The 23,724-nt window shown below is 47.0% G+C and overlaps 1 protein-coding gene across 1 annotated transcript; it reads left to right on the forward strand.

The window, feature by feature from the left end:
• The first annotated feature begins 1,202 nt into the window (after positions 1-1,202).
• LOC136568316 (T-lymphocyte activation antigen CD80-like) lies at positions 1,203-23,113 on the forward strand. The gene is made up of 7 exons (XM_066568264.1): positions 1,203-1,305; positions 1,443-1,542; positions 12,360-12,686; positions 14,092-14,373; positions 16,357-16,482; positions 19,146-19,269; positions 20,678-23,113. The coding sequence occupies exons 2-6, from the start codon at positions 1,461-1,463 to the stop codon at positions 19,250-19,252; spliced, it is 924 nt and encodes a 307-aa protein (XP_066424361.1). The 5' UTR covers positions 1,203-1,305; positions 1,443-1,460; the 3' UTR covers positions 19,253-19,269; positions 20,678-23,113.
• Positions 23,114-23,724: the final 611 nt, after the last annotated feature.

The raw sequence follows: 23,724 nt of genomic DNA on the forward strand, positions 1-23,724 counted from the left end.
ATGATTTTCTCTCTACATAAATGTTATAACCTGTATTTGATTTCTCTACAGAGTACCATTGTTTTAATTATGTCAAAATAAATGTCTGATTTGTAATTCAACCCAGTCCATCTAATCTATCTAATTCAAGGATCCTGTACTGAAGAAAAACTGAAGCAATGTAGCAGCAAATCGTTTCTGATAAAAAGGATGCATTTCATTTAAATCAAAATAATTTAAACCAGCAAACCAGAAGTCTGCGTTAAAATAAATTTTTTTACTCTTGATTTGTATTTCCACTTTTTTTTCTCCTTGAAGAATACCCTGTTTTCATTGGTGTGCAACCCTCTTGCTGTGATTATTACAGCTAAATAAAACCCCTTACACTGTAACTGCTTACACTATACCAGGGCTTATTTGTTTTGCAGGGGGGTGTGCAGTATCTGTACAAATCTATATCACTTAGCATGCATTTACTCCCTCGGGCTCTTATTTACTAAGTGGTTTGTTTTTCTGCCCAGGATTTGCTCTGGACTGGCTTGGGTTGGTGGTGGCTCTGCCCTTCCAAGGCTTCAAAGCAGGGATTGTCTACAGGGATTGTCCATGCCTCTCCCCTTGGGCCTTGGGAGAGCAGTGGGTGCCTTCTGAGGAAGGCAGGACACAATGCTGGGGAGGCAAGTGCTCCCTCCACTTCCACAGGGCTGGTGGATGCTCTCTGGTGACACCACGACCGTCCACATTTGGCCCTGCTGTCACATCCCACTCCCTGTCCAGGTGCTCAGCCAGGACATCCATCACATGCAGCCTAAGCAATCCTTCTTAATTTTTCTTGGGAAAATCCGTTCCTTGATGGATTACATCCTGCTGGGTCTGAAATGGCGATGCAGGCACTGTGTTTAATTTCAAAGGTAATTTTATACAACTATTCCCAAAGCACCATCAAGGTTTCACTTAGCTGCATTTTAACCTCCAAAGCCCCCAGCACTGCCTGACACTTACATTCAGAGGCAGGGTCCTTCTGCCTGACCCCTCCTGGCTGGAGGAGCACCCAGAGCATCCCAAGGGATGAAGCAGCCCCGTGCCCGTGGGAGTGACGAGGGCGGCAGGCGCCGCATCCTGGCGCACGCCCCGTGAGGAAGCGTGGGCGGTGTGAGGTGACTTATGAAGCTGAGCAGCCTCCCAGCACTACAGCTTCCCCCTGCACCCTGCTGGGGAGTGTTTCAGCAGCCTGTGGCAGCAGCCAGGCCCCCATGGCCTGGCACTGAGCCCCCTGCATCCTCCCTGCTCAGGGCTGGCCTCGGTGCTGCTCCACCAGGGAAACGCCAGGTACCAGGGGAGGGAAACGCTGGGCTTGTGCTCGGGGTTTTTGGCGGTGGCGGCAGGCAGGAAGGAGAGGGACACAGAGGAGGGTGCTGTGACTCCTCAGGCTCCCTTCCCCTAACCTTATTCCCCTCTCCTCCCAGCCCAGGAGCTACAGGAAGATGATGTGCCTGCCCGCCTCCCCACCGGCGCTGAAGACGTGCCTGGGGCTCGGGCTCTTCGTGCTGCTCTGCCTTGGGATAGGTAAGCAGGAGCCAGGATGGGAGCATGGGAAGGGGCTGGGAACCAGCAGCAGCACCCATGGGATGGTCAACAGGGGATGGTGGCCCTCAGGACACTCCTGGTGCCTTCTGCCAGGGCTGAGCCCAGGGTTTGGGGCAGCTGGCACTTCACTGAGGAGCCCTCAGCTTCCCAGGCCCATTTTGCACCAGGCTGCTGGCTCCCAGACGGGCATGGTGATCTGCCATCCCAGCCAGGGTGAGAGAAATGAGGGTGTTTTTGGTCAGCTGATGTCTGTGGGGAGCACATGGCACAGCCCTTGGGCTCCGGTTTCAGTGGCGGCGTGGTTTCCGCAGCTTTTTGTGGGGTTCAAAGTGGGTGCATGGTGGAAAAGATCGGCAAAGGTGGCAGCTTGGGGTGCTCTGCACCTCCTGGGCAGCTCAGCACAGAGCAGAGTTCTTTCTCCAACAGCACAAATCCCCACTGAAGCCCTGCCTGGGCTGTCCCTTGTCCTTTTCTGAGGACTTGCCATAAAGCTCACACAGATCGCTCCTCACGTCAAAAGGCTTCGGATGAGTCTTCTCAGATGTGTGAAATGTTAACCTGGAAACCACACAAAATTCACTTCTGAGCTGGAGTTCGTTGTGGATGCAAAATAAGTTGTGTTTATTGGCATTTTAGTGTTTCTTCGCTACTCCAGAGCAAACCTGGGCAGAACTGGGGCTTTCGTTAAAAATCAAGTGATGCAAAATGAGGAGCTTCTCATGCTCGTATTGTGAAACTGGGAGGTATTTGATGCCAGGCTTCATTTTGAGTTTCAGCCTCAGAATTTTAAGATAAAACTTGTAGAATTTAGCAGGGAGTGAATTTCAGAGCTCACTTGTAAAGAAAGCAGTGACCTCAAATGTCTCTCTGGGATCTCTGCTCTTCTGTCTTCCCCTCACTCCTTCCCCTACCTCTGTGCTTGCAAAGCATCTGTCAAGCACAAATATATTTTGCTTGTATTTGCATCAGGCAGACAATCTGTCATGAGCAGAACTGTTTCTCATACAGTACTTTTAAGAGCTTGTGTTATGTTAATAATGTAATTACAATAATATGGTAATTTGCCAGTCATGTAATTTTTCTGAAAAAAATTCTGGTTCCTTGGCTAAAGAATGTATAGTTGGATGTATAGTTTGATGCCTTCTAATATCCACTACTAGAAACAGGAGTTTGATAAGAAAACTAACTGTTCCTCTAGTTTTACTTTTGGGGCACAGTTTTTAGATGTTTCTCAAGCAACGAGTCAGTGGAAGTCCTGGTGCCTCAGGAGCAGGTGCTTGGCAGACTGATAACAGCAGGACAGCTGATGCACTTATTTTCCTCTCACACACACTCTGAACCCTTTCTCTCCAAAGATCAGCATTCCTGCATCAGAGCTCCTGGAAAATACATGGTGCAGTACCCACTAAGGACTGGGTTTTAAAAGCTTTACTGGTGCTTATGGGTGATGCCTTCTCAAGGCTGCCCACAGGGACCACAAGGACCAAGTTCTGACCTTGTTGTGGCAAAACAGTGGAGCCCTGAGTGTCTGCCATCAGCCTGGCAGTGACTTTCCACACAATGCTGAGTGAGCCACCACATTTACAGGACATTTTAGAGGACATTACACATTTTACAGGACTGACCCCACATGGGACTGCTCATGACCACATCAAGGCGCAGTCAGGGCTGGCTCCCAGAGCCCATGTCCTTGGTTTGGCCCAGGTGTGCTGATGCTGGCACACCTCCCTGATGTAGCAAAAGGTCAGGTAGCGTTCTAGGATGGAAACAGGTGCTCTCTGTAAAGCCCATGTGAGCTAAATAGTAACAGAGAGGATGCCAGGCTGAATTTTCATGTCATAGCAGTGGAAAGCATCAATGGGGGGCTTAATTAAAAGGGATTTGAAGGTTGTCTTTTATTGGAAAGGTTGAAGGTTGATTCATAGGAATTTTGTGTATGTGCAAGCTACATAGATCCATTTATTTTGCTTTGAATCGAATTTTGCTACTCTGATATTCACCTGAGGTGCCAGTGTAATTTAGAGCTGCTTCTGGGATGTCATCTGCTGCTGGAGACACTGATGTCCATGAACAACACCCCCTTGTCTCAGCAGAAAATGGCAAAATAGCTTTGGTTACAGCACAAACACTTTTATATATTATCTGAATGCATTGCTGGTATCCCCACGGGCTTGGTTTTATCCTGCCACTGCACCTTCACACCTACCTACAAATTGTAGGATGTTCTCAGTCCCAGTTTGATATCCTAGAAAAATATATCTTGAAGTTCCTCAGTATGACCTTTCCCTGCCCTGTGTGCAAACAAAGCACAGGCACTGACTTCAGGGACCCAGCAAGCCCAGCTTTATGTCCATGGAGTATTTTTAAACTTCCCTGGAGTCTTTTCTTCCAGCTGGGGACCACTTAGCTCTTGGTTTCTTCCCAGGGGTGAAATTTTTTGAGAAGTTTTGAAGAAAATTCCCTACAGCTTTTCTAAATTACTGGAGAGTTGGGAAGGGAGGGGGAATATCCACTTCTGTCAGCCAGCAGAGGCTCATGAGTAACTCATTCCGGGAATCCCCTTCCCCTGTGTTACTCCCAGCAAAGAGCTGGGAGTGGAGCTGGGTTTCACAAAGGGACAGTGAGGGCTGAGAAAGATTCCCTGTTTTGTGTCCACCCCCAAATACTGAAGTGTCTAGCAGTGAGCTTTAGGTGCTTGGTGTCTGATTTCCGTGCCAGCTCTGGTATGGGCTGTGCTGGGGCAGATTTCACCGTGGAGATGGCAGAAATTTTTCTTTACCTACTGGATTTGCCCACTTGATCAGCGGATGCAAATTGAGTTTCTGACTTATTCCTCTTCATGCCTTCAGCTGTTGTTTTAATTTCTTTTTTCGGATGAGTTTCTGTCTCCTGTTCCAGACATGTGGGAAAAAAACGTCTTTCGAAACCCAGGGCAGCGGATCTAAGGAACTCCTTTTTCTGTCTGTCAGTCTGTCCAGAGTGAAACCTGCTGCAAGAGCTTGTCTGGAGAAACAGAAACCCAGCTAAAGCCTACTGCTCTTTGCTTATAGAGACTGTTTTACTTCTTCTGTTGAGTGCTTCTCAAATGAAAGAATTCCTTAGGAAGAAAACCACAGAAAATTCAACTTAGACAAGCTACATTGTTACACACAAAATAGAGTTAAAAGCCTAAATGCCCAGTTTGTAAGGCAATGGGTCAAATGTTCCTTTCACCCACATCATTTCCTTTTTCCAGTTAGATCGGAATGAACCCAGATAGCTGCAGTGACCTCGTGTTGCTCTGACTGCAGCAGCTTTTTTGCATTTCTTGGATCACTGAGACATTTGTATCCTTGTTGCTGTGTGCATGTTGGACATTCCTGCATTTAAACATGCAAAGTTTGGAGTGGACACTTTTGTTAATTGTGGTAGATCAGCAGCAGAAGATGCCACCCTTATGCCCTCTCACCTTTCCTGCTCATCATTGCCTTGATTCTGAGTTCCAAGTGGGGTTTAATGAGGGTAATTAATCTGATATAAATGACTGATGCTATCCCTCTGCCTCTCTTGTGGTGAGTTAGCTTTTTTCAGAGCCAGTTTGCTTTTACACCTATGCTGTGCACCCTGGAGGGGGATGGCTGCAGACAGGAGTCACAGCTGAGGGGTACAAACAGGTCATTGCCACCAAGAGATGCAATCCTGCTCCTCTCTGGTTTGTGATCCTCCTCTTCTTCGCGCATGTCTGATCCCTGGATTATCTACTTCACCTTCCAGCTTAGCAGAAAGTTTCCTTTTTTTCTCTTTTTTTAGACTGGTATTTTGAACCAGACTCTGGAGAGCCCTGCAAGAGGGAGCATGTGGGATTGGAAGGGAAAGGGGACCCAGATCCCCTCTGCTTGCATGGGGAAGGCATGAGATCATTATGAGTTTGCTGTCTGGCTGCATCTCAAGGTCATGACAGGCTGGGGGAGAATTTCCACATTCAGAGAAATTCTCATGTGGAATTATAGAGTTTGTGTTGGAAAGGATCCTAAAGCTTATTTTGTTTTAACCTCCCTGCCACGGCCATGTCCACTAGACCAGGTAGGTCAGATTCCTACCCAAAGTGGCCCTGAACACCTTCAGGGCTGGGGCATCCACAACTTCCCTGGGCAACCTGAACCAGCACCTCACCCCCCTCACAATAAATAATTTCTTCCTAATATCTGATCTAAACCTTCCCTCCTTCAGCTTGAGGCCATTCTCCCTTGTCCTGTTGCTTACACGCCCTTGTGAGAAGTCCCTCTCCAGCCTTCTTTAAGGCTCCTTTTAAGCACTGGAAGGCTGCTCTAAGGTCTCCCTGGAACCTTCTCTTCTCCAGGCTGAAGGTTTCTCCTTCCTTTTAAGCATGTGTTTCCCAGTATAAATGCTGTGCACATGTGGATGTGGTATCTTCTATAGGGTGGCAAGGCAGGTGTGCTGGATGCAGTGAAGTCTGTTCACTTGGCAGAAGGAGGTCAGTTTTGGTTTAAAATAGATTAACTTTATGTTTAATTGTAGCTGTTCTGTCCCCCTTGGAGGGGCACCACCATTGGGAGTCTCAGGAGTTCATTTGAGAATATGTAAATCTTTCCCAACTCGGAAATGCCGCAGGCTTTGCTTCTGCTTTTTCACTGTTATGCTTTTAAAATATCATTGGTCCCAGGGGACTCCCTGACTGAAAAGAAAGTGCTGACTGATGGCTAATGGTGGCATTCCTACCTACCCTGAGCTGAAAGGACCATCCACCTTTTGGCAAGCCCCAGTTCCTATCTATCACATAAAAGTTGTTAGAAAAGACGATTGAAGGAAGTCTCTCTGCTCACTACTGCTCTTGCCTTAGAAGGCACCCTCTGGTGTCCTTCTGAGTGCCCTGCAGACAGGGATTTGGTCCCTGTGGAGGTGTCCTTCTGAGTGCCCTGCAGACAGGGATTTGGTCCCTGGGAAGTGCTCCAGAGAGAGCAGAGCTCGCTGTCAGACACTGGTTCCTAAAAGGAGAGAGCCCTGCCCTGCCCTGCCCTGCCCTGCCCTGCCCTCAGTGCTCCAGCAGCACCTGCCCAAGGCTCTCCTACCTCTCCCTCTGCAGCTTCTGGAGCTCCCAGACCCCTCTGGGCTGCTCTGCTCTGCTTTCCTGAGGGTCCCAATGGTTAATGACCACTGTCCATGCTGAGCTCTTCCCTAGGGCTGTGTCATCTCTGTGACTGCCAGGGCTGTCTGCAGAGCATCTGTGAGTCAGTGCCTGAGCACAGACCAGTTTTTCTAACAAGTTAAAACACTGCTGGCAGGCCTGCAGTGTTTTTTGTTAGCTGCACTGGTTAGTATTGCTATGGCTGTGGGCAAGCACTTCAGCAGGGAAAAAAAAAATATATTAAAATTTGTGATTTTTCGACTTTGAAGTGGGCTTATGTGAGAGGTATCATACTTGATTTTCCTAGTTACTGGCTACTTTCACCTTCTATCAGTTTCAAGAGAGGGCTGGCTGCTTGGGGAGCATGTGAGACAGAGATTTAGTAAGCACTGAAGAAAACTACAGCCTTAAGCACTGGGGAGAACCTCAATTTCAGAAACTGCTGTGAGGACAGTAGCATGCATGGCAGTGGTACTGCAGGAATTAGGAAAATTATCTGAGAACATCTTCAGCTGGGAGATAAATATAGAGGAAGTACAAAGTGATCCTGTCAGCAAGAGACAGAGACTGCAGGGGAAAAAATTAACAAATTTATTTTTGTCTGTCTTTGTAGCAAATCTCCCCTACCAGCCCGTCTTACACAAATGCCACATCTAGCTTCTGCTCCCAAGCCGGGAAATCAAAAGAGTGCTGAGCAAGATGTAGGAATTTGATCTCCAAAGGAACTAAAATATGCAAATTTTCTGAGGACATCCAGATTTAGAGGCCCTCCCAGCCCTTTTTTGTTCTAGCAGGGTCACACAGGCTGGGAATGGAGAAAGGGAGAAGGTTCAGAAAGTGCTTGTTTCTCCAAGTCAAAGACGTCCTTCTGTCCCCACGGCCATGTGTCCCTGCTGGTTTGCAGAGCTCTCCCTCCTCTCTTCCCACTCTGCAGCAGGGGGAAAGGTCTAAGACATGATCCAGTCCCCATCCCTGAGTAATTCTGGTTCCATATCCAGCTCCTTGCTTGGATCTGACCTCCTGCCTGGTGCCAAGCTGAGGAAATTGCCAGTGATTTGTGCAGGGTTGCGGTTTTACTCATGTAACAAATGCAGCAGACTGGACATACCCGGGCAGTGGGCTTGTCCCAGGCTGACTCAGAAAGCAGGAGATTTGTATCTGCAAAAGTACTGAAACCTGAGCTGGAGCAGGAGGTGTCAGCTGGAGCCCCTCTGCCCAAGTATTTCAGATTCCCTCTTGTCTTCTCAGATGATAATTGCAGATCACCCTCTGGTTTTCAGAGCCACTTCATGGCTTCAAGGATTTCTTCTCTAAAGGTGAAGATGTGCAAACACACACAAAATAAAACAGTGTTACAATAATATGAAGGCTGCTGATGGAGTGGGACACTGAAACACCCTGGGAGTGTTATAATAATTGCCAAATCATCAGTACAGAGCTGGGCAAACCAGGGTTACTCTTTTGTTTAGAAGGAATGTGGAGTATAAAGATGGGAAGTGCATAAAACCATGTATGGGGTGCCCCAAGGTTACAGCACAGAAGAAAGCAATGATGAACTTTTAGAAAAACCTGTTCAGAGCATTTCCCTACCTCAGAGCTGCCATGCCATCATCATACACTAGGATGAGCACTAGACACTGAGCCAGTATCTCCACACAGAGGTTATCTGGGCATCCAGCAGGGTCTTGCTGTCATCAGTGTGTTCACAGGAGCCACTGATTTAAGCACAAAGCATTTCACGTGTAGCACAGGACATTTGCTGGCTTTTGGCTCCATGGAAAGCCTGGGCAGGATCCATTCCTCGTTGGTAAAATCACCTGGGATAAAGACAAGATCAAGGGGGAGTGTCTAGTCTTTTAAGGATTCAGCTTTTCAAAATGTCTTGATTTTTCGACTCATTGTCTGTTTTGCTTAGAAATCCCCGTAAAATATTGCATTGCCCTCAAAGGATAAATCATGCAAGTTTGGGGTGAATGTGCTATTCACAGAAAATAAGGGGTCTGGGCTGCAGAATTACCTGCAGAGTGGCAATCTCAGGTGCATGGTCATGGGCAAAGTCAGTGATGCCATTAACTTATGAGTAGAGATACCAGCTGCTGTTGCAAAAATAAATAGGGAACCAGAAGGAAAAAAAGCAAAGCAAGGCTCAGAAGGGCAGAGAAATGAGGAATGCGGGGGAAAAAAGAATGGCTTTGGAGCTTCTGTTCACCAGGACTTATCTGGAGGTTTCCAACAGTTTGAGGCTGCTTCTGCAGGGCATTGCTAGGTCTTTAGCTGCCTTTTGCTGTCAAATCTCTGTGCCAGAGGAAATCTGCTCTCATGTGCTGTCTGGCTGCATGTGTGGTCAGGATAACAAAGCTCTCTGTGGCTGGGGAATTTCTGAGTCAAGGCTTGGGCAAAGAGTGCAGGAAATAGGGATACAATCTCAACAGCTTTCCTGACTCTGGAGCAGACAAGAAGGAACAATTCTCCTCTATATTCCTTTCTGTTCCACTTAGCCCTGCTGCATGGGGCATCTGCAGCCCAGGCATAGTTTGAATGAAGCAAGCTTTTCTGCCCAGGGAAGAGAAAGTCAGCCCTTCCATCAGTTCAGCATTGCCACGGGCTTCCAGTGATGGAGTGATATGTGTGCACAGCAAGAGAGTGGGTGGGCTCCAAGGGGTGGGAAGAGGAGGGATCTTTTTCTAGACAAGTCATTAAAAATGATTTCCATGGTGAATACCTTCCCCACAGCCTGGCTGCAGAGAGCATTCAGCGCAGAAACGGCACAAAACTGGATTTTCATTTTTGCTTTGCAGCTCACCTCTAAAGTGAAAGGGGACTTTTGTAGGGCTGAATGACTCTTCATGGACTTTGGTTCCTTCAGGCCTGCAGCACTCAGGTTGCAGTTTCAAGGGTGCAGAGCCTTTTAAGGGTACTCATGACATCAGCAGGAGTTTCCAGCCCCTGCACATGTACTCCCGAGAAAGTTTTTGTTCTCCTTTTGGTTGCAAAGGAGACTCTGAGGGGCAAGGTAGGGAGAACCTCATGCAACTCATGATGTGATGTCACCCTGACATTTACTGTACACCTACTCTTCCCCTATTGCTGCAAAAGGAAATAGAAAATGATCGAAAATGATCCTTATCAGTCCCAAAGTTTGACTCACTGCTCTTTCGAGTCTCTCAAATAATAGTAAGAGTTGCACTGTGAGAATAAGTGAAGATGTGGTCAAAGATAAAAACACATGTACACACAAACACACACAGAGGTGCAGGAGAAGCAACTTCAACAATCACAGCCTGAGGTGGGCTGCTTTTAAGGTGAACAGAACAAAATTCTTTCTCACACAGCATATAATCAAACTGCACAGGTCATTGCCAGAGGATGTTGTGAATGCCAAAAATATATGTGCATTCCTGAAAGGGCATTGCTGAAAGGGCATTCCTGAAAGGGCAAGAACTCTTCCTGCAGGGTAGGTCCAGTAGCAGCAATTTAAATGCTGATGTCAAGAAATCCTGAATTTCAGGCTGCAAAGGTTGGCAAGACAAGGCAGTTTTTCTCCTGTGTGGAAGAATTAGTTTTTTTCTCATTTTGTTACCAGTTGATGGCTGACAGAGGTCAGTCTGCTGAGCAGCTCCTGGCCTGCCCCAGCTTGGTTGCTCAGGATCAGCAATGCATTAGAAGGGGAAGTACAGGAAATGGGGGGAAATAATGAAACTTTCCCTTTGGAAGACCAGTGGAGTGGCTGAATAGAAAGAAAGCAGTTAAACAAGAAGTTGCTAATTTAATTATATATTCTATTTTATTTAACTAATATTAAAACACTCCATAGTGTTGCCAGGATCTCCACAGTATTTTTGGTGAGTTTCCTACAGATTTAATGTCAAGTATGCAAGTGGGACATGGGTGGGTGTGCGGCAGGGGAGAGGAGTGAAATTTATTTCACAGAATCGCAGAATCATTTAGGTTGGAAAAGACCTTTAAGATCTTTGAGCCCAACCTTTAACTCAGCCCTGCCAAGTCCATCAATAAACCATGTCACTAAGCGCCACATCCACAGATTTGTTAAATGTTCTGTCCCTGTTGTGTCTGGGCTTTACTCCAGCTATGCTGGGGCACTGGCTGAGCATCCACTTGTCTCCCTCCAGCACTGGCAGCTGTAGGATTGTGAGCAAGTCACCAAAGGGGTTGTGCTGTGACAGTGACCCCAGGGTCCGTGAGTCACCCCAGGGTCTGTGAGTCACTGCTAAGCAAATGAGGCCTGGCAGGCAAGCAGCTGGTGGCCTATCCTAGAGCCCGGCAGCATCCTGGTCCAGCCTGAGTGCCGCACTCTGCCTTGGACAGCAGGGCTGCAGTCGGGCTGGGACTATCAACAGTGAGCCAGCACCAGCCAAATTTTGCAGTTCTGAGGCTCAGGTTTGTGCATTGCTCAGCTCACACTCAGGCTTTGCACGTGGGCCGTCCCCTACACCGATGGGTGATGCTGCGCTGTCCCCGTCAGTGACACACAGCCTGTCAGGACTTTCCAGCTTCCTCTCCCAGGTGTGTTTACTGAGGTGTGTTCTGCAGGGAAAGAAGAGGGAATCTGAATCTTTTCTGTCCTGAAGACAGCTATTTCCTTGTTTTTCTGCTCTCAGTCAGTGGAGTGTAACAGATCGATATCCCACTTGCACCACTGGAGATGAGTGCTAGGCAAGCAGGACAGAGAGCAACCTGATCTTCTGGACTAACAAAGCTGGGTGCACATCATCCCCAGGCTTGCACTAACTCAGGTGCAGCTCAGGGCTGTGTGTCCATGCTGGGTCACCTTCCAGCAGCAGCAGGAACTCCTTGCTGGGCTGCTCCTTCAGATATGGAAAGAGGAAGGAGTGGGAAAGCAAGGCGGATCATGAGAGCGGGGTGCTTAGCAGGGGAATTACTGCTCATATAGTCAAAGTTGTACCTAATTTCACCCTGCAAGGGTCTCAACTTATTGTTGTCAGCACGTGGCTGTACTCCAGGTATGGCACCAGCACAGTCACTGGCCAGGAGCTGGGGAACACCTGTGCTGGTTCCATGTCATCCATGAGCTTTCACAAAGATAAATTTGTTCTAGCTAGACTAGGCAAACTTGTTCATTTGATAATGCTAGAAGATTGATGATAGTGTGGCCGCAACCTTTGTGTATCATTGTTGGGTTGAATCTATTTTCTGGGATCTTGACAGTTTTGGGGTTTTTTTCTTTTACAAAAAATAACTACCAAAAATCCCCCAGCCCCCCTCAACAAAAAATCCACTGTGGCCCTGTTAGGCATGCAGAGAACCCAGTGGAGAGTGACACAGATTTTCCAAACACCAGGCTCTGAAAAGGGAGAGCAGAGGAGATAGCAGTTTGTACATGTGTGTTCCTATCCCTGTTTTTAAAGGGGCCAGCAAAATTTGTGTTCAGGCAAGCACCTCTCCTGCCTTTGCCTTCAGCAATCCTTGTGTGCCTGCTGGGTCATGATCCTGAGTGGGAGTGGAGTGTGATGTACAAGGCAATGCCCAAGGATGGCTCCCTCAGTGCAGAGCTGAAGCTGTAGAACAGCTCAGTGGCTGATTGATGAGGGATGTGAGCAGTCAGAGCCAAAAGGGGTGAGCTTTGGGAACAGGTCCTGCCACAAGGCTGCACCACTCACTGACTCACTGGCTTTTGTTTGCCCCTCCCCAGCAGGCCAAGCAGTGGAGAAGAAAGTAGTCAAAAGCAAAGTGGGGGAAAAGGTCAGCCTGCCTTGTTGCCATGAAATCCCCAGCTCAGAAAGCCTCCACAAGTACCGGGTGTACTGGCAGAAGAACATCACAGACGTGGTGCTGGCCTACTCAGAGGGGAAGATCATCTCCCAGCACGAGCGGTACCAGAACCGGACAGAGATGGACCCCTGGAACCTCACGCTGTGGATCTCGCCCGTGGAGATCCTGGACAATGGCTCCTACCAGTGCGTGGTGCAGCGCAACTCAGTGCTGGTCTGCAGCGAGTCCGTCATCCTCTTTGTGACAGGTAGGTGCATTGCCTCCTGACACCTGACACCTCCTGGCTCTCCAGCTGGCACTTCTGGGGCTGAAGGATGCCCTTCCAAGCTTATTCATACTGTAGCAGATAGACTTTCATCAGGAAGCCTGAAAGAGTGTTAACTTGTTAAGTTACAGTAATGAAAGCTTGTTAACTGCTTCCATTCCAGCAGCCTCCCTTCTTACCTTTCTAAAGCTACCCCAGGTACAGAAATTTTATTCCCACCAGCAACCCAACCTCCTCTCCTTGTCTTCCTCTTGTGAAAGGATCCCTCCTGGGGCCCTCCCCAGGTGTCACTGGTGATGGGTGCCTGAGGCAGCTGTCTTTGGGTCAAAACTAAACCAAGCCCTTAGTCTTGCCCTTAGCAAGACCAAGCTGAAAGAGAAATAGGGTGGCCATGGCAGCATCCCAGCCCTGCATCCAGACCCCTGTGGAGCTAGCTGCACTGCAGCTCCACACCCTAAGGCCAAATTAATCACGGAGCTTTTTGAGGCTTTTTACATTAAAGAAACCGAGTTCCTTTGTTCAAAATGAATCTGAATCTTCTCTTAGATTGGTAGCCCACAAAAAGTTCCACTGACATTTTCCATTTCCACCGGCGTTTTTGTGGCAGTTTATCTCAACCAGAGATACTTGTGACATATTTAAATATATACTTGCATTTGAATACCTTTAACAGCAGAGAGTTACACTTCCAGATAAGTCAGGAGATTTGGTAACAAAAAAAAAGACAAGTTCCAGGCCATTTCCTGCTGGTCTGAGGGCATATGTGCACAGAGACAAATTTAGTTATCTTTCTGGGAACTGGCATGAAAAAAGAGAAGTGTACTGCCAGCGCCCTTTTTTAACTATGAGGGTTGAGGAGTTAACTGCATAAAACCCATAAACCTACGGATCTCTTTTCCCGTCCACAAATACTCCAGTTTCTTTCCGGCCAGAAATCCCCTTGCTGTCTTAACAGGCCAGCTGAAATAATTATGGAAGACTTCTGCTCCCTTTGGTGAAGTGGGATCAAGTTATCGTGGGGATCAGGAGAGGGAAATGCTGGAATCAGGCTGGGACATCTGAAGGGATTTTCCAGGCTGGATGGCAGTGGGCCTGGAAGGAAAACTGTCTCTCCTTGCTTGCCACTGCTCAGTGTTGGGCACACACAGTGTTGGGCAACTTTCTTTCACTAGTGACTGATTGCTTGGTATCCTAGACCATAGGCAGGAAAAACTTCCCATGGTGAATACCCTTCAGGTGGGGGGGGGTCTTTGCTTTGGCTGTGGGTTTGGGGGCTGCAAACCTCTCTGTGGCCTGACAGAATGGTAACCAAACCATTTGGTTTTGGGGGCTGCAGAGCTCACTGTGGTGGCCTGAGAGAATGGTAACCAAAGCTCTCTTGCTGCAGCTGACTTCAGCAAGCCCAACATTACGGCAGAAGTGTCCGCTGACTCTTGCGAGTCGACTGAGATGGTGATAACCTGTTCTTCTCACGGAGGTTTCCCCAAGCCCAGAATCTCTGGAACCCTCAACAACATGTCCATGGAGTGGAATGCCAGCTGGGTGTCTGAGTCCAGCTTCAGCCCCTACAACGTCACTGGAAAACTGGCGCTCAACGTGACCAAGGACGTCAACATCACTTGCTCTCTTGAATACAGCGGCTTTGCCACGTCCGCCAGTTTGCTTCTGAGTATGTTTTATTCATGTTTTTGTAACAAATGCATTTTGTTGAATCTGCTGAGTTGCCTCTCTGAAAATGCAGTAGATTTTGTGCAAGTGTTCATGCAAGGATCACCCAATGATCCCACCAGTGAACTACACACCAAAATATTTTAGAGGCTGGAAGATAGCCGGGGTGGGGAGGGAGAGTTACAACAGTGACTGACAAGCAGAGGCAGCTCTGTCTTCCTGCTGCTCTGCTACAGCTGGGCTGAGAGCTGAACTGGATCCTGTTGTGACCTGGTAATGTCACATTTGGTGGCTCTCTGGGGCTGCCACCACCCCGTGCCCCTCCATACCAGCATGGTCTTGCTGCCAGCTGCGTGACACAGACCTGGTATTTGAACAGAGGGACCAGGGAAACGTGTGTGCTTTAGTAACCACAGGCTGCACTTTAAAAGAATTTCCTCATTTAACAAGCATGTTTGTCCCTGCTTCAGTGAAAGAAACTGTCGACTGGGGTCTAGACAAAATTCTGCTTTCAAATGTAACATAGGGTTAACTCATAGGAAAAGAATTCCATCACTGAGCATGGCTTAGAAGTGATGGCATAATAGATAAGGCTGTGCTTTGAAAAGCTTGAGGCACAAGTGGAAACAGCATGAGGGAAGGCAGCACACTACATTCCAGATGTTTTGCAGTAGAAGGGGATTTGCAAGAAAATTCGTAAAACCAAAAGGATTTTTTTTTTCATGTTGCTACCAAAAAAAGTATTCTGAAATATCTCTGGGCCTGATGTTTTTACTGTGGAGATAAGGGCACCTTCAAGGGAAGATAGAGGAGCAGCATTTTTCCTAGGGAATTGTACCTTATTCATCAAGGTAGCTTATTCATCTATCGTACTAAAATCAAAGGGGCTTGTGGGGAGAGGTGCCATTCAGCTTCAGAACAAATGCCAGGAACTAAAGCTTTATGAATATTGGCTATTGCTGGATGTAGAGCATAATGTCCCTAATGAAGGGAGAATAAGGTTATGAATAGCTCACTACACAGAAACAGAGAGCAACAACAAAAAAGAAAAGCAGTAATCAGAGGAGGGTGCAGTGACACAGCCACAGCAGTCAAAAACCCCCCACTTTTTGACTTTTAGGATGTGGAACCACTCCTATTTTGGTGTAAATGGTCCTCCAAACAAACCTTTCCTGAACACTGAGTTACAGACAGAACAGAGCCTCTGGTAAATGTAGAAGGCAACCCCTGCAGAGTTGGAGGTTTGCATCCCCTCCTGAGGGGAGGGCTGAACAGCAGATCAGGCTAATTAATGTCTTAGGAGGGGAATGATGCTTACCTGTGCCAGAGCAGATGGTGCAAGAACTGAAGGTCTGTGCACACAGGTCTGCAGACCTATGGACTGGCAGCAAATCCTGTCCTATGCAAGAATGGCCCAGTATCTGCTCTAAAATCCAGTGGTAGAATGGGATTTTCCACCATCTCCATTGATGAAAAGCCAAAGGCTCCAGACACTGAACTCTGCCACAACACTGTTCCTGCCATGCAGAAAAAAGTCTATTCTAGACTGTTAAATGCATTCTGCTTCACCTGTGAATCTAAAAGGAAAAAAATTTAGGCATAAATCTGCTGAAAACAGTAAGGAAAAGTGCAGAGTACCTTTGAGAGCAGAAATTTTCTAGCTGTGAACTCAGACTTTTTCACCAAGCCTAGCTAATTTCCCTGAAACGGCTCATGTGTCTAAATATTTCCTGTCTCAGTCCTATTCTGGACAAAGACCCAGCTTCTTATGTTCAGTAAATGTATTAAAAATTTCAGCCCATAGCGAATGTGAGTGAATGGAAGGAATTTAGGTGCCAGCTTTGTTTGCTTGTTTATTGAGTAAATCCATTTTCAGGCTGAATAGCTGAGTTAGAATTTGGCCAGAACCCCTGAAATTCACATACCTGCTCTTACATGAAAACTCCAATATCCGTTTATTTATGTTTTATTTCTCCTGTCTCAGAAAAAACAAACAACTGCGTGGTTCCTCCTGTGCCTCCACCTTATAATGTCATTACTGCTTCAATTATCATCGTTATCACCTTCATTCTGGCTATCACCCTGGCAGCAAGATACCTCCCAAGGCATGGTAAGTGCAGCTTCTTTTTCAGGAAGGTGTCTCTTAGTGCTGATGAAGTTTCTATGTAGGATACACATTTATAGAAACTTTACTGTCACACCAGGTATTTCTGTACCTTCTTCTCATTTTCCTTTTTTTTCCCCCCTTTAGCATCCACTGTCACAAAATCTAAGACTAGCTCATGATTTTCCTACATTTTGTGTGCAGGAAACACTTGAGTTCAGGTTTGAGAGTGGAGGGGTGACAGGGAGTTTTGACAGCAGATCAAAATATTTTCAAAATCAGGGATAATGAAGAGGTTCATAAAGGTTCATTTTTATGTATTAAGATGCTTTAGGATGCTTTAGGATGCCAAGAATCATGGTGATCATGATAGATACAACTGAGCACTGAGAGCTTCAAAACTGGATCTCTCTCCACACCCTACATCATCCCTCAGAAAGTCACTGAGCCAAAGCAGCAAAAATACCTAGTGTTAGGGCCACAGGAAAGACTTCAGCAGAGCAATGTCCCACCTTTATGGGAACACCAACCAGGAGAGTTATATTTGTATGCTTTGTATGGCCAAAATTGGCACAGGTAAAGTGTCTGGTCCCATCTTGTGAAGTCTTCAGTAACTCCAGTCAAGTCTCCAAGAGGTTTTCAATAGCAAAGGGGACAGACCTCAAATATCTCAGGGTTAGTGGACAGCTGAGTAATTTACTTTTTTATCTTCAGAAAAAATCCTATCTGTTAGCTGTTGCTCCTAATCATGTCTAAGCTGACCTTGCCAGAAAGTTCCTGAAGATGTGGGCAAGCATTTAATAGATTTATGAAGGCAGGTAGGATTGAAAATCAACAGCAGTAGGTGCCTTACCCACACCCTGTGAGCAGCTTTGCAGAGCAGCCCTGGAGAATGACAGCAGGCCTTGAGGATAAATAACACCCAGCTGAGTTCTGGTCACAGGGGAAGCCACATCTGGAGACAAGAATCCCACACTGAGGGCTCTGTGCTCAGGCCACTTACACCACCTGGCCATGGTATTCCCCCTTGGAAAAGGTCCTTTTCTGGGCAGCAAGGGCTCAGCCCACTCACAGACACCTCTAAGTTTGCCCTGCTTGTGTCTTCTGGTACCTCTATTTCAATTTCAGACAAATTCTCTCCCAAGGCACATGTGTGGAGGTCTCATTACTATTTTTCTTTTCCCTTCCTCATCAACTACATCCCTTTCAAAACCCAACATGACCATTGAGTCAAGCTGGGCTAATTTCCTTTTAGTGTTTTATCACAAAGAAAGGAAGTTTCTGGAAGGCTGTGACTCTGGGTCACACCTGTGCAGCTCCTCATTTTCCACCCCTGTGCCCTTATGACACCAGTGCCAGTTCTTCTCCCCTGCTGTTCCCTGGGGCTGTGTCAACAGGAAAGCAACAAGCAGGCTGAAACCAAGAAAATCACAGTTGATCACAGCCTGTGCTGTTAGCTGCATGTATAATGAACTTCTAATTATAGGAGAAAATGAACTGGAATCAGAAGATTTGGCTCTCAACAAATATAGGCTGGAAATTAAAAGGTTCCTTACCATTAAATTAGCAAGATCCTGGAGCACACTGAAATAGCCTTTAAAATAGGAACTGAGTTGCTTTTAAAGCAGATGTAAAAAGCATACCCATGTGGTAAAATGCAATCACCTGCAAACAGCATGGCACATGGCCAAATTAACTGGAATTTCCCTTTTAGTCCCACTTCCATAATATGCACAGGGAGTAGATTTGCTGAGTCAGGTGGTGCTATTTGGTTCAGCCAATTTCCAGACCAGGCATGGAAGAAACTGTAAAAGGAACTGTAAGAAGTGCAAGAAACTGCAGCCAGAGCTTCCATCCAGCTTCCCAGTTTGTGTAGTTGTCCCATTTCAGTGCTGCTGTGCATGGGCAGCTGTCAGGGAAGGGCAGTGTCTGCCCTAAGATGCTGCCTGTGGGTGCTGCTGCAGGGCACCTCTCAAGAGCTCTCCTGGGAGCTCAGAATAGGTCTGAGAGTACCTCTGTTGTTCTGGGCTATGGAAAGCTGAGTCAGGAGTTGCTAAGAGTGGTTTCTGAGCTCGAAAAGCCATGCTTCAAAGAGCTGAAGTGTGGGAGGGAGGAATAGAAAGGCAGAGCAAAACAAAACGAAAAAGTTCTCACATACGTGATTGTTGTGGTAGCCAGAACAATCAGGTGCTTTGTTGAGGTTCACAACCTCCTACTCTGAGGAGCTCACAGCCTATTTTGCAGTAATTTAAAAATGAAAACACAAAGAACCAAGATTAGAGGTCACCGAAAGAATAGTTTATGATTCACATTGCATAATTTGTGCTGGCACATTTGCACAAGATTCAACTTGAACTACTAAAATTCAGTCATAGATAGTGAGATACTAAGGGGATCTGCTTAATCTGAGATCCTCTTAAAGCACTGAAAGGGTTTGTTTAAGGGTTTTAACACAGGCATTCTTTCAATCGAAGGCAAACTGCAGTTAGTGACATGTAACTTCCATCATTATTTCCCTTCTGACCTTATCTCAGCATGTAGCAACCTGGTTTTGTGCCCTGTGCTAACGAGAGCAGTTTTATCCCTATGACAGTATATAGATATTTATTTGTAACAGAGCTTTCTATCAGGACCATATTCATATACTAACAAGGGATCTTCTTTTTCAGTTTGTTCTCACTGTTGTAAGCACCAGGATTCGGTGGAAGAGGGTGTGAAAGAACACACAAAGGCACCCATGAGCTCTAAAGTGACAGCTGAAACATCATCTGTATGACCAGATAGCATTTGCAGGTAGTTTTCTTCACTCTCCTCTTGGCAAAACAGTTTCTCAAATACCATGACATGCTTGTGCAATGTGAGCTCAAACCAGCACGGGTCAGCCAGCTGTCAGATCTGCAGTGACATCCCCTGCCATTGCCCCTGTGCTCATTTTATGGACCTCCCAACTAAACACTGGACAGTCTTGTTGGGCTCACGTTGGGCTCATTTGTGAGTTACTCATCCCTACCTCAGGTGCCACACGTGGCTTCACCCCCCAGAGGTTCTGGCTGATTCCCTGTGAGCCTGATCTGATGCCTCAACGTGCGAACATCACCGATGATAGAAATTGAGCATTGACCAAATGGTGGTAAGGGAGGGGGGAACAAAAGAACAACTCCAGCTTTCCCAGTATGATCAGACACTCCTGTCCACTTCTGAGATGTGTCCATTCCCTTCAGCAGCTGGAGGAACAGAGAAGGAAAAGTTTCCTCCCTCAAGCTTGCCCAGAAAACACTCATATTTTAAAATGAGCTACTTTTGATAATGGGATGTTACAAAAGAAGGGCTGGGGAAGTCTGGCTTGCCAAGGTTTTATGATTACAAAGGATTATATTTGCTTTGGCTTGAGAGCTCAGCAGTTTTCAGGGCTGTGTCCTCCAAAAAGACACTTAAGTGAAGATTAGCAGCTAACTGTTCTTATTCACATCATTGTCCAGGTGAGTGCATGTCCTGCTTTCAGCACAGCTGCGGAATTGCCAGGGTAATGCCTGCGGAATTGCCAGGGTAATGCCTGCAGAATTGCCAGGGTAATGCCCTAGAGCAACAGCTGTGGGGTCCTGGAAGTCACGACTTTGTCAAACTGTGCACTGCAGAATGTAAAAGTTTAATAGTTTGGAGATGGAAAGGAGGGGAAACTCTCATTCAGGCCACTTGTCTCATTTCCAAACCTGACCACCCACTCATGTTTTCCTCTGGGGAAGGCCCTGTCTGGAACAGATACTAGAGCCTTGGTTAGCATGAATTTTGGGGAGTTTTGTGATGGGAGTGGCAGGAGTTCACCTACAGAATAAAGCCATTCTCTTTTGATATAAAACTTTGCCAGGATTTTCCTGTCGGTGGCTGGTGCTTCCCAACTCCAGCTGTCTGTGGACTGGGATGGAAGCTGTGCTTCCTTGGTGGCTGACTGCCATGTCGTGATGCACTGGGCCATGATGTCCTGCTGCTGCTTAAAGAGGGAAGCACGTTCACTAGTCATCCTCACTCTGTTCCCAAGGTTTTTGCAGGGAACGTGGGCCAGAACAGCTCCGAGTTTAGGGACCAGGAGCCCTCTTGTGGAGGACTCTGGCAGGTGATACCTGTTTGTCGGCTCCGCAGCATTACTGGGTTGAGGTGTGAAAAACAAAAAAAATCAGTGACATCTTTTCCTCGGATTCCTCAGGTTCTTCACGCTGTGCATCCCGCACGGCAGACTCCACTGTTGGCTGTACAGCGCTGCTTGCTGCATTGGCTCTCTGCAGGGGGGTGGCAGCAGGAGAACTCTGCTCACCACGGCTGGAACACGACCTCCTGTGGACGATGCAAATCCTGCCCACGCCACCGAAGCCCTGCGGTGGCCTCGTTACAGGGAGGTCGCTGGGATTCCAGCTGAGAGGCGCCTCCGTGTTCCTGCAGCGGGCAGAAGGATGTCACCAGTGCCACACCAGGACTTCAGCAACCTCTGGCTGCTCTGTGACAACCTGTGACAACCCTCTGTGACAATCAGGGACCTGCAGAGCCCTAGCAGGGAGCCCATGCCCACCTGCCCCTTCAGTAACACGGAGCTGCCCTTTGGGACACCCAAAATCCTGCAGTCTCTTCAGTTTGTGCCTCCACATTGCAAGTGGGAGCAGCCAAAACTTCTTTTATATTCAGCCTCACACAAGTATCTATCCGTTCTTCCTGCTGGAGAACTTTGGATTTGGACTCGACCATGACAGATACACATCCTTTCTCCTCTAAAGAGGAAATAGTGGACACGTTTTTCATTTAAAAAAGACACCTTGGAAGTGAGCCTACGTGCCTCATGCTTATTTGCAGCACTATGAGCAACCTTTTAGGGAACGATACACACTGACAGCACTCCTAGGAGCTAATGAATATTGCTTACCCACTGCAGTGGCACAAGTTCTCATAACCTTTGTCTCCTGAAAGGACAGCCTTGCCAACCCAAGCACCAAGGTACAGCCACACCACCTGTGCACACACATGGCCAAGCTTCCACGCTCATTCCTTCCTTCCCAGCCACACCTGCAAAGCCCCACTGGAACCTGTGTGACAGCCAGAGGTGATCTCCTGTGTATCTGCTGTCATCAAATGTAACTCTGGCCTTGCTTCATAAACGCGGGTCTGCCTCTGTGTGTACATCTGCCACGGGATACTTGTTAGGGAAAGCTCTGCAGATTGTTGGGAGTTTCTCACAGCAATGTGAGGAGATTTACTTTGCACTGAACATTGCTGCTTTCTGCCAGTGTTGTCTCTACCCAGCCAGGACTAGAAGGAATTTCCCTACAGGATGCTAACATTGAACAGGACTCATCTGATCCAGGTGACATTATTGCCTACTGTGTAGGAAAAAAATGGCTTCTCATTTTGAGGGAAAAGGAGGAAAATGCCCCAACCCCCAATAAGCTTCCCAAGCAACTCTGCCCTGAGTTTGACTGGAATGTTTTTTTCCCTTTTGCTCTGCAAGCTGTACCCATTCCCTCACTGTTCTATCCACGTTATCAGGGCAAACCAAAGTCTGAAAGCACAGTGCCATCCTCTTTGTGGGATATGTTGTTACTTGAGCTGCTTATCTTCCTAGGACACAGCAAAGACATAGTCCATCCATTTCACTTTTTTTCTACCTGGTACATATTGAGAAACTGCTGGAGAAAATAGGAGGATTAAAAATGGTTTATAGGATACTGAGCTCTGAGATTAAGTAAAAAATAAGACAGTGCTCCCTTCCTACTCCTGCAGAGTCACGCTGTGCCATCACCTTTTTACTGCTTTCCCATTGTGTCACGTGTAATGGGAACTTCAGAACATTCTTACAGGAGTTTTAGACAGAGAAAAGGAGGTAAGCTGGGGGTTAAGGAAACAGTTGCACTTGTGTGTTCTGGTTGCAAACAGAACACAAGTGACAGAAATCAGGGTGTTTTCAAAAGGCAGCCTGACCTTATTGCAGTATTTGGTGCATGAGTGATGTGTGTCACACTGTGCAGGTTTCCTGTTTTTTCAGCCTGTGCTTGCTCCAGCACAAACCACCAGCTCCTTGCAGGCTGACCACCCTCTCTTGGCATGCAGTTCCAACTTTGCTGATTTCCAGCAGTGTTTTTCCCTATAACCACACTGCAGCTGCACCTTGCCAGTCACACCACAGCTCTGCCAATTGTTCCAGCATGTTTTCCCTCTCACTATCCCATGCTCTCCTCTTCTGCTCCTGACCAGTGATTGTGCAGCCTCCCGGAGAGGGGTTTGTCTTTTGCTCTGTGCCAACCCTTTCCACATCACCACAGACTCCAGTAACACTTCCAGTAACTCCTTCTAAGGGAATCCAAAAATTTCACTGATAAATATGTCTAGCATCAGGTTATTTGGTTCATTTTTCACTAAGCACTAATGCTCTGGATCATGTTTTCTATTGCCTTATGCTGTATTCAGTGAGTTGCACACAAGTAATTTCTGTGAGACTTTCTCAGCTTCATATCTGTCATTGTAGCAAGTGAGCTGCTCTGTTTACCATGGATGTTTTGTATATAAGGTTTCCTGGGGTTCCTCCTTTAATTGTATTAAAAAATAAATTGTAAACTCGGTTTCCTTTCCTTAGTAATAAAAGATGTCTGTCTGTGCACTGGGTAGAACCTCTGTTGTTCATGTTCGCCACCATTTCACAGCATCCAGGTAGGTGATGCAGGTGTTGACAAAGCTGTACCAGGTACAGCTGGCATCAAGCCACAGCTCTGTCCAGTGTGCTGACAGCAATGACAAAATGACACTGAGGTAACCCAACTTGTGACTTCCACACCCCTCACACCTCTGTTTGCCAGGGGTTAGCTGAGCAGTGTAGCCACAGATCATCCTTCTCCCTCCAAACAGGAGGCTCCCTGCAAAAGCAAAAGCCAGTACGAGGTGTTCTCACTGCACCTCTGCTCCTTGGGTTACCTAATCTGAAAGTGGAGGGTCAATAATTTCAGTGCTGTGCTTTTGCTGGGGGTGGAGGGAGTGGGGATGTGAAGAATCCTTTACAGGTATGTAAGAAACAAACTCTGAACCAATTCTTCACACCCCGTTCAGGAGTCATAGAAATAAGGAAGTGCAGGGAGCTAAATTCAGCAAGAAACTGAGAAACAAATGGCTGCTAATCTTGAGTGTAGCTGGAAGTCTCTGCTTCCCGTTAAGAACATGTAGCAGCCCTCCCTTGCACAGAGAGAAAATCCTCATAACTGCTACACCTTGCTCAGC

The sequence above is a fragment of the Molothrus aeneus genome, chromosome 2 (genome assembly GCF_037042795.1).
Source record: "Molothrus aeneus isolate 106 chromosome 2, BPBGC_Maene_1.0, whole genome shotgun sequence".
Classification (NCBI taxonomy): Eukaryota; Metazoa; Chordata; class Aves; order Passeriformes; family Icteridae; genus Molothrus; species Molothrus aeneus.

Excerpts from the sequence above, each read along its gene's own strand:
- LOC136568316 (XM_066568264.1), top strand. The coding sequence starts at position 1,461 with ATGATGTGCCTGCCCGCCTCCCCACCGGCGCTGAAGACGTGCCTGGGG. Across the intron at positions 1,543-12,359 it reads GCTGCTCTGCCTTGGGATAG|CAGGCCAAGCAGTGGAGAAG; the intron begins GTAAGCAGGAGC and ends GCCCCTCCCCAG. Across the intron at positions 16,483-19,145 it reads AAGATACCTCCCAAGGCATG|TTTGTTCTCACTGTTGTAAG; the intron begins GTAAGTGCAGCT and ends CTTCTTTTTCAG.